The following is a 15,201-nucleotide window of genomic DNA, read 5'->3' on the forward strand; positions in this document are numbered from 1 at the left end:
AACAAATATCACTGTTTCAGGAGTGGTAACCATTGGTTGGTAGTCAATAGTCTCTGTCTTCCTTTATGTACTTTGTAAATGGGCTTTAAGTCTCCTGCAGCCGAGCTTTTACGCATCAATAAGCACACCAGCCGGTGCACACTGCAGGTTCTCTGCCAGCTGCCACCTTCCTCTATCTAACCGTGACTCGTGTGCTTTTTCTTTCACAGGAGATCTCTCCTGAAGATGTTTCCACAACCAGGGAAATCGATTGTCTTCGACAACTTTCCAGATCCCACCGACGCCTGGGACATCATCGAGACAATCGGGAAAGGGACCTACGGAAAGGTCTACAAGGTGCTCAACAAACTTGATGGAAGCAAAGCGGCCGTCAAGATACTGGACCCCATCCATGTAAGTTGACTTTCTCATCTCACGTGTTGATATTTTGGATAACGTCCTCCCTCCATGCCGTGCACGGGTTGTAGTCAGTGCTTGTTAAAGCAGCTGTAAGCTTGTGATGTGTTTATGCCTTTGGTGCCACAGGGCCGACAAGTTACTGTGTTGTGGCCCTTTGTCTGTCACATTTATAGCATCTGTATATTTAAAGATGCAGACACCAGCACAGATTAGATCTGGGCCACAATCATTTCTCTTGCAGTTTGTTAACTTTATGGTTCGTTTTCAGTTGCTCAGTCAGTATATTTCCCCTCATACCTTGAATTTAAAGCAGAGATTGTTTTATACAGTGACGAGATTTACCACTTACGGGACATTACGTGGCAAGAGGCACGACAATCAAGAAAGGTCACTATTATCAGATAAAAGATCAGTAATGGAGGCGTCCATACTTATTATTACCACACTGCTCATCATTGATCTCATGTTATGGTGTCATTGTAACTCCTCCGTTTATTTGTGAAGGTACAGTGAACTTCATGGCTTATTTAGCAGCTCTAACGAGCAGCCATTCTCCATTAGATTCAGCCTTCATGCTTATACACGTCTCATTATTGTGAATTTGTTACTTTCTCATTATTGAGAAATGATTATCCACAGACCACTAGCCTGTGAGCACCATCATTACCATTGTTTTAATCAAGCGGAAAACCATATATCTTTTACACTAAATCATTTATTTTTTGCTTTGCTTTTTCTTGTGAAACACGGGAGCATTTTATGTTGTCAGGGAAACAATTTGAGAAGGGAAAGTTGCTTTGGTTTCTTGTTAGCCTTAATCAGACAGTATGGCTGCAGCATTCAGCAATAAAACATCCCATAATTGCCGTTATTATAATGTCCTGGATTTGCCCTTTTCACCCACATTAAACCAGAGTCAGTGATGGAGACTTCATTAAGTCCTAAAGAGCAGCAACAGAGTGCTGAAGTCCTGATTAATGTCCCTGACTGGAGTTAGACGACAAGACCTATTCTTCTGTTAACAACTGTTAAATGTGAAGCTGGATCCAAGAGACGGTTAGCTTAGCATTAAGACTATAATCAGGGAAAAAAGGCAATAAAATGCTTACATTTTTACACTTTATGTACCCATTTTAAGCCAGGCAAGCAGTTTTCTCATCAAACTCTCACAACTAACTAACTTAACTAAACTAAAACAGTTTCTTTAATCCACAAAGCTGGTTTTCTTTTGATAACTTCTGGCCTAAAGCGTCACAGAATGGAAACACGGTACGTAAGCGTGCGAAGCATGTGAAGAAATGTGCCTTAACTGATCTTCGTCCTTGTTTTTCTAGGATATCGATGAGGAGATCGAGGCGGAGTACAACATCCTCAAAGCTCTTTCCGACCACACCAATGTCGTGAAATTCTACGGGATGTACTACAAGAAGGACGTGAAATGTGGAGACCAGTTGTGGCTGGTACTGGAGGTAGGAACACGCGTTGTGTTTGCATAGAGAAGCCACTATATGTTTTTACCACAACCCGTATATTTCACTGAGACCTTAAATAGTATTGCAGCAGAGCAGGGATTTCTGTTTACAAGGACTGTCGCAGTGTATTAGTTGATGACACCTACTGCAGCGGGTCGGAGCACAGGCCCACATGTTTCCTGTAGCTGCTTTCTGTTGTTCGGCAGGCTGAAATGGAAAGGATGCAACACTTTTGAGATTGTTGGTGCTCTTATACTGTACGGAAGCTGCTTCATAAGTCGTATAAGTATTGATGACTGAATACAAAATGACCCCGTTTTGAACAATGATACTATACAGTTGACTTTGTGACTGCTTTCTTGCACCTGCTGAACAGGAAAGGCGACATGCAGGTATGAATCTGTGTAGGGCTGCCCCCTGAAAGTTGATGAGTCGGATAATCTGAGCCGTTGTTTTTTTCTTTTTAAGAAAGAAACTCCATGATTGTGCTTCCGTAAACAATTTAATCATAAACACATTGGTTTTAAAAGTATGAATGGTTGTGACACGGCATAAATCGTTGATACCGATGGATTTTTGGATTTTTGGATAGTCTCAAATAACCGATTCTTCGCATTGAACGGCCAAACAATCGAAGAAATTCAGATCCGGTTAGAGCCCATCATTTGTGAAAGTTCAAGGGGACCTTGCTGCTGCTTTCTTTACATCTGGAAAAAAAAATAAAGCCTCCAGCGCTGCATCCTTCATATTTCATTGCCTGCTGTACCTTTTTCAAATGTCAACTCCCAGACAAACATGTAATGGAGGTCAACCTCAGAGGAGGAGAAGTGTTTGCGCGGTGGGGGGTGTGGGGTTTCTCTGCCTTTTGACTTTCTGACCGTGTACTTTGTGTTCCTGCTTTGACGGAGAGCAGCACAAACCTGCAGAGGTCCTGTAAACATGGTCAACAAACATGAGGAGGGTTGATGAGAAACAAAATGATATACTTTTACTTTGTTACAACCATCCAAAGTGACTACATGCATAAAAGCTTCAGTGTCGAGCCGTGAGCGTCTACGATTCCAGTACACCCTGTCATAAAATAGCATTTATTTTAAAACTATTCTGACTGCACCTTAAAAATAAATCTCTACCAACTGTGTGCCACTTTGTTCTGTTCCTTCTTCCTTTATCAGGTACAGCGCCGCTAGAACAGAGTGTCCATATTCCTGTAATCCAAGCTCACCCAGTGGATAGTTTTCAGCTCTCCAGCTTGTGTTTCTTTCCCTTTTCATCGTATCCTTCCTCCTGACCTTTGCAGAGGACCCCGCTATTACTTTCCTCACATATCCAGTACAATCTAAGATGCAAAATCCTTATTACAGGAAAACAAAGACCTTTATCTGATACACATGGCTATTATTTTTGCACTGAAGTGATAGTTAGTTATAGTTTTGTTCTGTCGGGACTTATATCTTTTGAGTAAAAAATACAAATCTGTCGTTGGGAGAGTTCGCTCAGCTTTGCTACTTTGTTTACTTCCTGTTTCCTCTGTGGTCTGCTCCATTTTCTAAATTTCCCTTGCAAAAATCTGCAGCCAGCAGTCCAAATCTGGTGGCTAATCCTGAGGCTGAAAATCACCGCCTGACAGTTTAGCAAGTGGCTGTGTGCCTGTGTGTGTGTGTGTGTGTGTGCGCGCTCTGAAGTAGATGCACATGGGGGTTTCAGCAGTGAAGAGACAGGAAAGCAAGCGGTGAGACGGTCATTCACCATGGTTACTGTCCTCTCCTTTCTGAACTGTAATTTTCCGTCCTTTAGCTCTGCTGAGAGGAGCCTTTCTCTGCACCGACAGCCGGCCGCTCATTATGAACAGAATACACAGAAATTGCATCCTTTACTTTGTTAGCCTCTTCATTGGGGTCTGCGAGCTTTTGGCTTTGCCTCTGTAGTGCGGGTCCTTTGTGATAGCGGATGCGGGCAGAGACGAGCAAGCTTTCATGTACCACGGCCTGTTTCTGCTCCCAGAGACTTCAAAGATGGAGCCACGATGGAGCGACTTTTATTCTCTAATTGGAAATAGAAACCTGATTTGGATGTGCATGTCATTTGGGAGCTGCAGCGTTTCACCCAAGGACCCCGCGAAATGAAGGCCACTGATTAGTCCAACCTCTAAAAGCTCATCTTAAAGATGCAAAAAATAAAATAATGCTAAATTGAAATTGCATATTGAGTTGTTTACGGAGTTTAGCTGCTAGTTCTTTTTCTCCTGCTTCATTGTTACTACCATTTGTAAATATTAATGCTAGTAGAAGCAGTAATTAGGTGCTAACATAACATTTAGACAAAAAGCTGCTGATCTCTGCTGTGAAACCTTGCATGTGTGAACATTTTAATGACTTTTGCAGAACATATATTTAATCTTTTTCAATATGTTATCACACCTGAAGCATCATCACAATGTTTAACACATCTTTTCCTAAATGTGTTGCTATTAAAAGACAGAAACACCTCGTTTGGAGCTGATGTGCACCTCCTCAGAAATCTATGCATCAGAGTCATAGAGACAGACTGATGTTAACAGAGGGTTACATACAGGAAAACTGTCTGCTAATGGGCTCAGCCACTGGGAAATAGAAGAAGTAACTGGGCATGAAGGGCTTTTATCAGGACCAAAGCTGCATTGGCATCTTTAAGAGTTTCAGCTTCTCTGCAGAGATGGAAGCTCTTGTTAAACTGTCTCTGTAGCACTACATTAAACACGCCTTTATGGCAGCGTGGCTGAAAAGAATCGTTGCTGAATAACAAGCCATACGACAGCACACTCAAGAGTTTGTCTAATGGCACTTACAGAGGAATGTAACGGCAAATAGAAGCATGGTGATTTGGGAACTGGTCAAGACTGAGGAAAGGATGAATGAAAGCTTCTATGGTGGAAGCTTAACCTTTCATAGGACTGGGAGATGACTCAATCTATTGTGATAAAAGTCTTCCACAATAAGAATGATAAAGACCGGTTGCCACCTCGTCAGGGCGGTGCGACGCAGGTCTTTGTCTCCGGAGCTGACCCTTATCTGGGCCTCGTCCAGACCGGATTTTTGGCTATATGATGCAGTATTTGGTTCTATTTCGGTAACTTTTACCAAATTGTGGCTGCTTGATGTATTTGAATGAAGTTATTCTTGCCCGATTTAACACTGGACCTGGGCCTGCATATCCCTGAGTAGCTCAGCCAACAGGAGGAAATGGAAGAAAGCCAAGTATTCAAAGCTGGTAGAGTCCAACCAAAATACATCTATTATCGTTCCCATTTCTTTCACTTAGATCTCCATCTAAAGCAGAGACATTGATTTATTTGTTACCCTTTTGTTCGTCCTCTCTCATTGGACCACATCGATTTATTTTGTCGGACACCTTCTAAAAGTCAAAAGTAGACCTCCGCTGCTTTCGTTTACCCCCATTAGTCTCTGTCCTGACTCGTCCTGCCCTCGCACCCCAACCTCTACAGACATTAATTGACAATGAGGTTTAAAATGGTACTCAGTGTTTGCACTTTTCAATAAACGGTGCCAGAAAGTAGACACCTCGGCTATTGTGCTGGTGTAAACGATCACCTGGCAGTCCCACTACGAGTGTTTCTCTCTGGAGACGATCCAGCGCGTAACACTCACAGAAGACACGCATGATTATTGAGTGCTGCAGACATGATGCAACTGCATACGTCCAATAATCAGGCAGCAGATAAGACACAATTTATATTTATATTAGCAAGGAAGCGTACATCAGAGACGGTTGACTAAAAAGTCAGCACCTGTGTGTTTTAACGGCCGCTGTGGTTTCTCCCCGCTGAGTCAGGGGGCAGCCCTGTTTGTTTCATCTTTACATTTGTTTCATCCACTTCTTTTTACACGTCTTTGATCGTCTACTTTCATTTACATGACTAAACAAGCACCTGACCTCGTTTGCAATGGAGAATATCCCACTCAGTAGTCAATGTATTCAGTTTTTTTTTTCTTTCAAAATTGAGAGTTATTGTGGAAACTCAGGAGACGTTCAAGATGAAGATGGAAGACATGGATCTGAACATTATTTAGAGAAATTACAGAAAATACAGGAAACAACCCTCACACACTACTTGTGATTAAATATCTGTACCCAGCGGAGGAAATCCGGTTCAATCTGTACAAGATTTAAATCAAACCAGCTCCGAAGTTTCATATATCAGTTTCACTCTGCAGAGGTTTGAGTCTTCACCACATCCCAAATAATTAATGTTCACGTTGAGCATCACTTTCTAGATGTGGCCTCCGTGGCTAAGGTGAGAGCGCTAACATTTAGCTCTGCTAAATCCAGGGCACGGGGGCCTCTCATTAATATGGATCTGTCTGTCTGCCCGGTGTAATTTAATGATGACAGGTGATATGGCAGCGGTGATGTGGACTGACGTTGTCTGCGAGCCCCGGTGGTGTTCTCTGCTTAGCTGCGGTTTGTCTGCACGTCAGGTAGCAGAGAGAGGCAGGATTACGCTCCCCATGTGGCAGCTGAGATACCCGCCATCCATCCTGCAACAGTCCTCTGGGCTCCTGATGGACAGGTAGACTGATAGGCAGATAGAAAACGCACACTAGGCACGATGTTGAAAAACTTATGCCATTGCTTAGTCAAGGTCAAAGACTTGCTTCCCTTTCAGCATCTAATGCGTGAGGGCGGGGGGGGGGGTCTATCGGTCTACGCTGGGCCCAAGTGCTCATATGGCTCCTGGGTTTGGGTTTCTGATGAAAGTTCCTGCAAAATGTTCTTCTTTGAAAGTCAAATCAGACTTACAGAAAGACACAGAATGACCATAAAGAGACGCAAAGCTACGACAGAGATGACAATAATAACCAGGAAGAGACACAACGTAGTTGTTTGTTTCCAATGAGAGGATTTGCTGATGTTAACTGTTTATTATCACTGTAAATGAAATGTGTAATATTTTTTTATGTTTAGCCAATTTGAGGATGTCATATTGGACTTTGAGAAATTGTGAGATGTTTCGCTATTTTCTGACAGTTTATAGACTAAACAATTATAAATCAATCAATTGAGACACTAATATGTATTCACATCTCTAAAATCAACTAAATGTAGTGTTTTGATCTTTAAAAAGGATTCACTGAAAGAAGCAATGGTGTAGCTTCTGGTTAGCGCAATTAGCCGCAGTACGTAGCAAAGAAACACTTTGACGAAATACGTGCACGAGCTCTGTGGGTGGAAGAATAATGGAATGATGAAATGGGTCCCTATCTGGAGATTTGGGCACACAGCCACGAATATAATAATTACAATTATAATAATAATAGTAATGCTTCTATTATGAAGCTACTTTTGTACCAGTCAGCACGTTTTTTTCTCAGGATTGCAGAGGAAGATCAGATTCATAATTTCTGCCATTATGCAACGTTTTTGTCTAAATGTACAGCTCTGTTTCCATTTTAGTGAAATACATATTGCACTCTAAGCCCCATCTTTTCTCACACGTGATGTTTAGTGCGATCGCTGCAGGGGACCGATTCCTATCCTAAACAACCACACGCTGCATGTCTGTTGCCTCATTAAGCTTTCAGTTTATAAGTGCGGGAAAATTAGTGTAATTATACAAGAGCGAGTGTTTACTACATAAAAAAATACGAAGGAAATTTCCTGTCTGACACAAAACCCTTTTTTCTCGTGCGGTTTGGACTAAAGATGTGAGTTGAAATGCGAATAAAAAAAATGGAAAAAGAGGCGTTTGTATGTTTAATATCTAGATTATATCTTTTTAACACGCAGAGGTCTGTGTTTACAAACAGTGTTCATATGCAGAATCGATGCTTTCTCTTGGGGAGCAGCCCTCCAGCACTGATTGACGTCTTACAGCTTTTCTTTTCTTGCGTACCTCTGGCCTCTACCTCCGGCATCTCAAAGAAAGACCCAAATTAAGGGTTATTATTGTTGCCAAGGGAACCTACGGGGTAATGTTCTGTAATTTTCCAAGAGGGATTGCTGTTGACGGTGGAGTCCGTATCCAGACGCAGTACACCATAAGAAGAATACAAAGCACATGAAGTAAAACGTGGGTTTTCTTTGCCACGAGGACAAAGTGTTCATGCCGATTTTAATCTTGTTTCCAGTTATGAAATGCTCGATATACATGTTTCCATTGTCTGAAAGCACAAGAGGATGTACTCTATTGAAGATGATTTGTGCATGTTTTAATATTTACCCTGCTTAGTCAGCTGCACACACAAAATGTGCATTCTCCTCCTGGATTTCTTTTTCTCCACCTCCTGCTAAGCTGCCTCGGAAAGATAAGCCGCTGCAGATTGACAGAATTACCTCCAAGCATCTCTTTTCTCGCTGTGAAATCTCAGGATCGAAACTTTTTTTCATCCCCCGCCGTTTCTCCTGTGTGAAATTCTGAATGTCTCAGATGCCCCAGATTTTTTTTAACACATTGTATAAGCTCATCTATAAGTGCTGACTCATGTCGGGTTTTTGCTCTTTTTGTGGGTTTTGTCTGTTGCAGCTCTGCAACGGTGGCTCTGTGACAGATCTGGCGAAAGGCATGCTGAAGAGAGGAGACCGAATGGATGAAGCCATTATTGGCTACATGTTGCATGAGGCCCTCATGGTGAGTCTGGCCTTTTCAATGTGCACGAGGGGAGACAATGATGTACTGTAGAGCTCTCAATAGAACGACCTCCCACTGAACACATTGTTTCGATGAAAAGAACTTAAAGCTGGATCATTTTGAAGGCAGGTGCTTGTCAGAAAAAGCTGTTAGCATCTGTTTTTTTTTTTCTTCTTCACAGGGCCTCCAGCACCTGCACAGCAACAAGACCATCCACCGTGACGTCAAAGGCAATAACATCCTGTTGACGACGCACGGAGGCGTCAAACTCGTGGATTTCGGTACGCAGTGTGTCTGTTTTTGTACACATCCTCCTCTAATCAGTGAAAATCCTGTCGTGGCTCTATTTAACAGAAGAGGGTCAAAGCCATTACCTTCAGCCGCTTGCCAAATAAATTGTTCCACTAATTAGTTTCCTTGAGAGGTTGGGATGCGTTTACACAACCCGACAAGGTGGCAGACGGTTATGTTTTTCCATTACGACCCATCTTTTTACATTCCCCGGGAGACGGCGGCGGACATTGTTGCTCTTCACTCTTTGTTTGTTTCTTTTGCCCTGATTTGCTTTTGGGGTTTTTCTTAACCAAATGAGGCGCTCCGAGCAGCCCGGCTGTGTAGTTCTTGGATTGAAGGCTCACGATAAGCAAAGTGATTCTGACTATTTCCAGGGGATGACTCACCCCTGCTGGAAAAACCAGCTGCCTGTTTTCATTACACATAAAATCCCCCACTCAACATGTGTGTAGGTTTGCATTCAGTCTGCTAATTGTGGGCTTCTCTTAAAAGCCTTTTTCTAACCATGAAGCACAAAGTGCACATCTCTTATATAAGGAGGAGGAGGAGGAGGAGGAGGAGAGGTATTAATGGAATCACTTAATATGTGGATGTGAAGTTTAGCTAATACGGAGCAGGGCCGTCCGTCGCCTTCGAAGCAGCTTCTTCCTCCTTACGAGGCCGTCGGAGATTCTCAACACATGAGAAAGTTGAACCCTGCTTAGTGCTATGCTCTACCTTTGAAACAGAAAAGACTTCAGTCCCACTCACACGACAAGTAAGAAGTGTCATTATTCATGAAACACAACATTTTACTACATTCGTGATCCCCAGAGGATACTACTGACGTTGAAAATCCACTAATTCTTCCTCCAGCACAATGAGGTCGATATTTCTGTTGTTTAGACGAATCTATTGCATGGATTTCCTTGAAATTTGGCACAAATATTCATGGTGGCCAGAGGATGAACCGCAATGATTTTGGTGATCCCCTGACCTTTTATTCAGCACCAGCAGGAAGTTCACATTTGTAGTTTTGAGTGAAATATCTTGAAGACCATTAGACATTTTGGTGAAGACATTTATGTTCACAACAGGATCAGAACTTGAATTTGTCCAATAATTTGGTTTACGCCCAAATAGCTTAAAAACGAATGACATTCCTATCAGCCTAAGCTGCACTTTGTGTTCAGTTCTAATTAGCAACTGTTAGCATGCTATGCCATAAACTAAAATGGTGAACAACATGACATACCTGTTAAACATTAGCTTGTTAGCATTGTCATTGTGAGCATGTGGATGTTAGCATTTAGCTCGAAGTAAGTTTGAGTTGAGGTGGCGTTTTGGTAGAAAATTGGAACATCAGGCTGTAACACACATGTGACTTGCATTTCAATGGAAAGATCAGAATTTCTCAGCTTTCTGTGACACCAAGTAATGTCATCCATCTGAGACAAAGGTTGCAACGAACTGAGCTGATAAGATGTGGGAACCCTGTGCTGTTATCTCCCAATTAAGTCTTTGCAGACTTAATATTTTGGAAGTATGCAAAAGAGAAATAGTGGAATCTCTCCCAGCCAGCGTACAGAGGAAGCACAAAAATGCCGAACATCTTTTGATACTGCTTGTTTGCGAGCCTCAACATGGCTGACAGTTGACATTTCTATCAGATATCGGCTATGACGCCGTCAGAAAAGGAAAAGCGAAACAGGAGCAGCAGTTCAGAAATAGCCCGGCGTGTATAAAAACTTGCAGAGTGACGAAAACGTCGGCCTGCCTCCGTGCTGCACGACGGCACTGCGTCACGCTGGGATTAATGGATTTTCATGTGGAGGGGTGCACGCTACACTAAGCAGCTGAGGAGATAAAGCCCCCGCAGTGACTCATCACAGGCAGAGAAACAAAATGGCAAAGAGATCGACCCCCCTCCCCAAAATAAAAAAGCATTGGAAGAAAGAAAGAGAGCCGCTGTTCGTTCATGGGTCTCTCATGAATATTGTAATTGACGGCGTTATCTCTGCGATGATTATTAAGTGTGGCCCACCAGGCTGCACTCCGGGCTAATGTAGTGGAAAGAGAGGGGCTGTGAGAGCTTTAATAGGGGTCTCTTTGTGTTTCTGTATCCTCACGTGCTCATATACCTTATGTGTATCGTAGCGGACGTGTGTGTCAGACTTTTGTTCTCACTAATGCGGGTTGAAGTGTTTCTGCGTAGTGGTTTTGTGGTTTGTCGACAGCATGTGAGCGTCCCTGTGTTTGTGCAGCCTCATGCATATATATATCCCCTCCTGCACATGTTTCTAATCCCTTTACATGGTTTTGCCACAGATCTGTTTTCCGCTGCATTGCTCATCTCCACCCCTGGCTTTAAACCCACCAGCAGCAACAGAGCAGCACTGTATTACTCTACTGTACCGACATTAATGAAGCCATCAAAAATGAGCTTTTACAGCTAACGTGCTGTTAGAAATACATTGCTGTTGTGTAAACCGTGCACACGTCTGCACACGTGTTCTGAACAGACATTGGTTGCATGTTCAGAAACGACCCCTTTATTTCCTCACAGGTTTCTGCTAAAACACGTTCTGCAGAATATCAGAGTGAGGTTTTTTTTGCAGAAACTGCGATCCAGATTAGCGTAGAACAATACACGACGTGCTCCACAAGGCAAAGACATTGTTTCCGCTGCAGCATGTCGAGCATCGGTAGATCACCGTTTGTTTGTCGGTAGCCGCTGTTGTCTCGAGGCTCTGCTTTTGTCCTGGTTGCTTGCTTCAGTTGAGAAAGCCCTGGGATACATTATAGTGTGGCGTAACACTGATTTGTCCGGACTGGACTGAACACACGATTGTGGGTCAGCATGTTCGTTGTCAGGCTTTGTCGTGCACAATAACGCACACACATAAGGACACGCAGGCTCTCTGCAGTCTCATGTATGCTGAATTTATCTCTGACTTGATTGTTGCAACATGACTTTGTCCTATTTATATATATATACATATGTACGATAAAGCTAACTTGGCTAGATTCATAATATCTTGTTCTTAGAGACGGGGAAACGTCTCCAGCTGCCAAAGCCTGTTTACAGCTGAATTGTATTCAAATGTTGTTCTTGAAGTGCCCGGCGAAATCGCCTGCAGTCACATAAGAAATTTGTAATTCAAAGCGATCTATCATTTGAAGGCTCTCTGTGCATGTGCTTTGTTTTTCCCTCCTTGTCACTTTAGTGACAGCTCTATCAGTGGGATACGAGGGAGCTCTGAGAACCATTCTGGAACATATCAGTTGAGCAGCACCCCGCTGCTTACTGTTCACTGTTTCCCTCTTCACAGACCATCACTTTTACAAACCTGTCCGAAAAAAATCACATGTCGAGGAAGTTACAGAGAGAGTGCAAATTGTCTCAGTCCTGAGAGTCCTTTAGTGAGGCTAAAGTGTGCGTTCTCTTCCCTGCAGGTGTTTCAGCCCAGCTGACAAATACCCGTCTGAGGAGGAACACCTCCGTGGGAACTCCCTTCTGGATGGCTCCGGAGGTACAGTAAAAAGCCGGCCTCTGAACGCTCCCGCAGCCTCGTCTCTTTCCACTACATTAGCCTGGAGCAGATCCCAGTGGGCCACAGTTAATAATCATCAGAGCGATAACACTGTCAAATACAATGTGCATGAAAAGAAAAATGGAATGGACGGCCTCCATCATTCGCTGCACTAGCAGTTCGTATTCACAGACGTGATTACATCAGGAAATGATCCCCTCACGTCCCCAGTGTCCTTTACTTTTTATGGTAGCTGTACCTTCCTCCTGTGTCGTGTAAAGGGTAATATAAAGTGGTCTTTCAGCTTGAGGTTCTTCATTCATCTGACTTCAGCAACACCTTGTAACAGTAACGATAGACGGCGTGTTTGGACAAAGTGTTGCAGATGGCTTTCATGTATATTTATTTGAACCCACAACACTTGAGGAAAACCTCGACACGTAGTGGCATCCCATGACCACTCATCTTAATTTAACTTAACATCAACGCGGATCAACATTAGATTAGATGAACCATTAGCGATCTCTGATAAGACGGGTAAAGTTATACTCCTCTGGGTTTAAAATGTGCGGATGTTGTCCCCCGATTTGTCCTTCACAGTCCTTCACTTGTCAAATCAAAGTGAACGTTTTTACATGAGGTTTGCATGCCATGCAAATTCTGCATCAGAATAAACGTGACGTGTTCAGTCAGGACTCAAAGATTTTAATCTCATTTGCGTAAAATGTTTGTCAGGTTGACTCTCAAGACTAGAACGTCTTTAGTCGAAAGGTTTATTGATGTAAGGAGTGAGATTTGTAAACAAGGATCGACGATAGAAAATTAGTTTGTTTTTACTCTGGGTCATACACAGTATTGCATTAAAAGAGTCTTACCTGCGTTCTCAAGAAGATCTGGTGGTGTAACTGAGTTGTGGGGTAAGTTTTGTCACATCTGGACAATGTTGTACTTTTCGGATGAGCTATATTTTTATTGACTTTATTGACTGATGATTTAGGCTGTGTTACGAGTATATATTTGACTTTTTGGGGGATATTTTGGTCATTTAATGTTCAATTTTCTTGCCAAAATATTCTGCTGATTTAACATAGATTTCTTTCTTTTATGTTTGGTATGTAGAGGTATGACTGTCATTGTGTTTTCCATAAAGAAGTGTGTGTGTGTGTGTGTGTGTGTGTGTGTGTGTGTGTGTGTGTGTGCGTGGGTACACTTGTGTGTTTCAGGATGTGTTATGGGCGATCTGGTTATGATTTGTCTGTGTACATAAGAACATGCCTAGGGATTTGGAATACAAATTATATTGACTTCAGACAATTGACAATAATGGCGAACGTATGTTTGTGTGTGTGTGTGTGTGTGTGTTTGTGTACACATACCTCCCCTTCAAAGATGAAACCTAATGTTGATTGGGTACCATGTTGCCCTAAGGACATTGATGATTGACTGTGAGAGGGTGTGCTTATGTGTGTGTGTGTGTGTGTGTGTGTGTGTGTGTGTGTGTGTGTGTGTTTGTGTGTGAGCACTAAATTGCCCACAGCAGATGATGATGAGACTGCAGCTTTGTCTGAGCTCTTTTACACTGTTTATTGGGTTTCTTTGATGTTTTCATATGGATTTTGCTCTCTTACTTGTTTGTATGCGAGGGCTTACAAAATAAAAAAAGATTCACTAACAATACGTGAATACTGACTCCCAAATAAGGAAGTAGGCCCAAACTGTACAACTTTTGTCCAGAGGATTTTCTGTCTTTTGTTGTTTTCGGGATAAAGAGAGAGAGATTCTCTTAATACTGCTGAGTAGCTTATTAAATTCTGTATTTCTGTTAGAACATGTCGGTGCTTTTCTGACTTCGTCCTCTGCCCGTCTGTCTGCTGTAGGTAATAGCGTGTGAGCAGCAGCTGGACTCCACCTACGATGCTCGTTGTGATGTCTGGTCCCTCGGCATCACCGCCATAGAGCTGGGAGATGGAGACCCCCCCCTCTCCGAGCTCCACCCAATGAGAGCCCTTTTCAAAATACCCAGGTGAGCCTCCGTCACACCTACGCAACCACCTCCTGCTTCCCAACGCAGTGATTTTCTTCTCTATACAGACTGTCAATATAAAGTACAGTCTTTTCATTTGTTTTTTCTCTGCGCGCAGAGGCTTATCCATAAACCACTATTCACATTCATCCTGTGTGTGGAGGCTGAGAGCACAGCCACACTTTTCATAATCTGTGTGTTTTGTGGACTGAAGGTGAAAAGTAATTGTTTATCTTATCCTGATTCCAGTGTGAGCGCTGCATAAGCACTTACAGACTCTATCATTCTACCGGCACAGCACTTTGTCCATCACTGCCCTGAAACGGTGTGCTCCTACACACACACACACACACACACACACACACACACACACACACACACACACACACATAGGACAGCTCCTGTGACATGGCTGTCCTGTGTGTTTGCTCCGGGGTTCGTGCTCCACAGGAGACATCACACAGCTTCCTCTGAATCTATGTGACTGCTGTAGCCAGAGCTTCAGGCTGTCTGTTCACACTCCTCACTTCCTCTCCTCTCTCTGCTCCGGGTTCACTCGTCAAGCACTCTCGGATAAAAAGCTACGCTGAGGGCATTGATTCAAACACACCCCGTCCTATTTAATTTAGGGTAAACACTACCAAATAGAAACAGAGGAGCATCAAGAGGACAACCCTCATATTCGATGGTTTCTACAAATGCCTGAATTCATCCCTTAGTGCTGCTGTTTACACTGTAGTTTATCATCATATTGTATTCAAAGGCTGGACACAATACAACACAATATACACCGGTAGTATTCCTGCAGCAACATTCAGTATTCCAGTATTTCTTTGTTTTAACTGTAGTAGTAGGCACCAGTAGTGGATGCAG

At 42.9% G+C, this 15,201-nt stretch overlaps 1 protein-coding gene across 1 annotated transcript; it reads left to right on the forward strand.

The window, feature by feature from the left end:
* Positions 1-225: 225 nt before the first annotated feature.
* LOC142937473 (myosin-IIIa-like) lies at positions 226-14,332 on the forward strand. Its single transcript, XM_076080424.1, has 6 exons — positions 226-393; positions 1,734-1,868; positions 8,395-8,499; positions 8,681-8,780; positions 12,229-12,305; positions 14,183-14,332. The coding sequence occupies exons 1-6, from the start codon at positions 226-228 to the stop codon at positions 14,330-14,332; spliced, it is 735 nt and encodes a 244-aa protein (XP_075936539.1).
* Positions 14,333-15,201: the final 869 nt, after the last annotated feature.

The sequence above is a fragment of the Anarhichas minor genome, unplaced genomic scaffold (genome assembly GCF_050575085.1).
Source record: "Anarhichas minor isolate MPS153535 unplaced genomic scaffold, ASM5057508v1 ptg000074l, whole genome shotgun sequence".
NCBI lineage: Eukaryota > Metazoa > Chordata > Actinopteri > Perciformes > Anarhichadidae > Anarhichas > Anarhichas minor.

Excerpts from the sequence above, each read along its gene's own strand:
- LOC142937473 (XM_076080424.1), top strand. The coding sequence starts at position 226 with ATGTTTCCACAACCAGGGAAATCGATTGTCTTCGACAACTTTCCAGAT. Across the intron at positions 8,500-8,680 it reads TGTTGCATGAGGCCCTCATG|GGCCTCCAGCACCTGCACAG; the intron begins GTGAGTCTGGCC and ends TCTTCTTCACAG. Across the intron at positions 12,306-14,182 it reads CCTTCTGGATGGCTCCGGAG|GTAATAGCGTGTGAGCAGCA; the intron begins GTACAGTAAAAA and ends TGTCTGCTGTAG.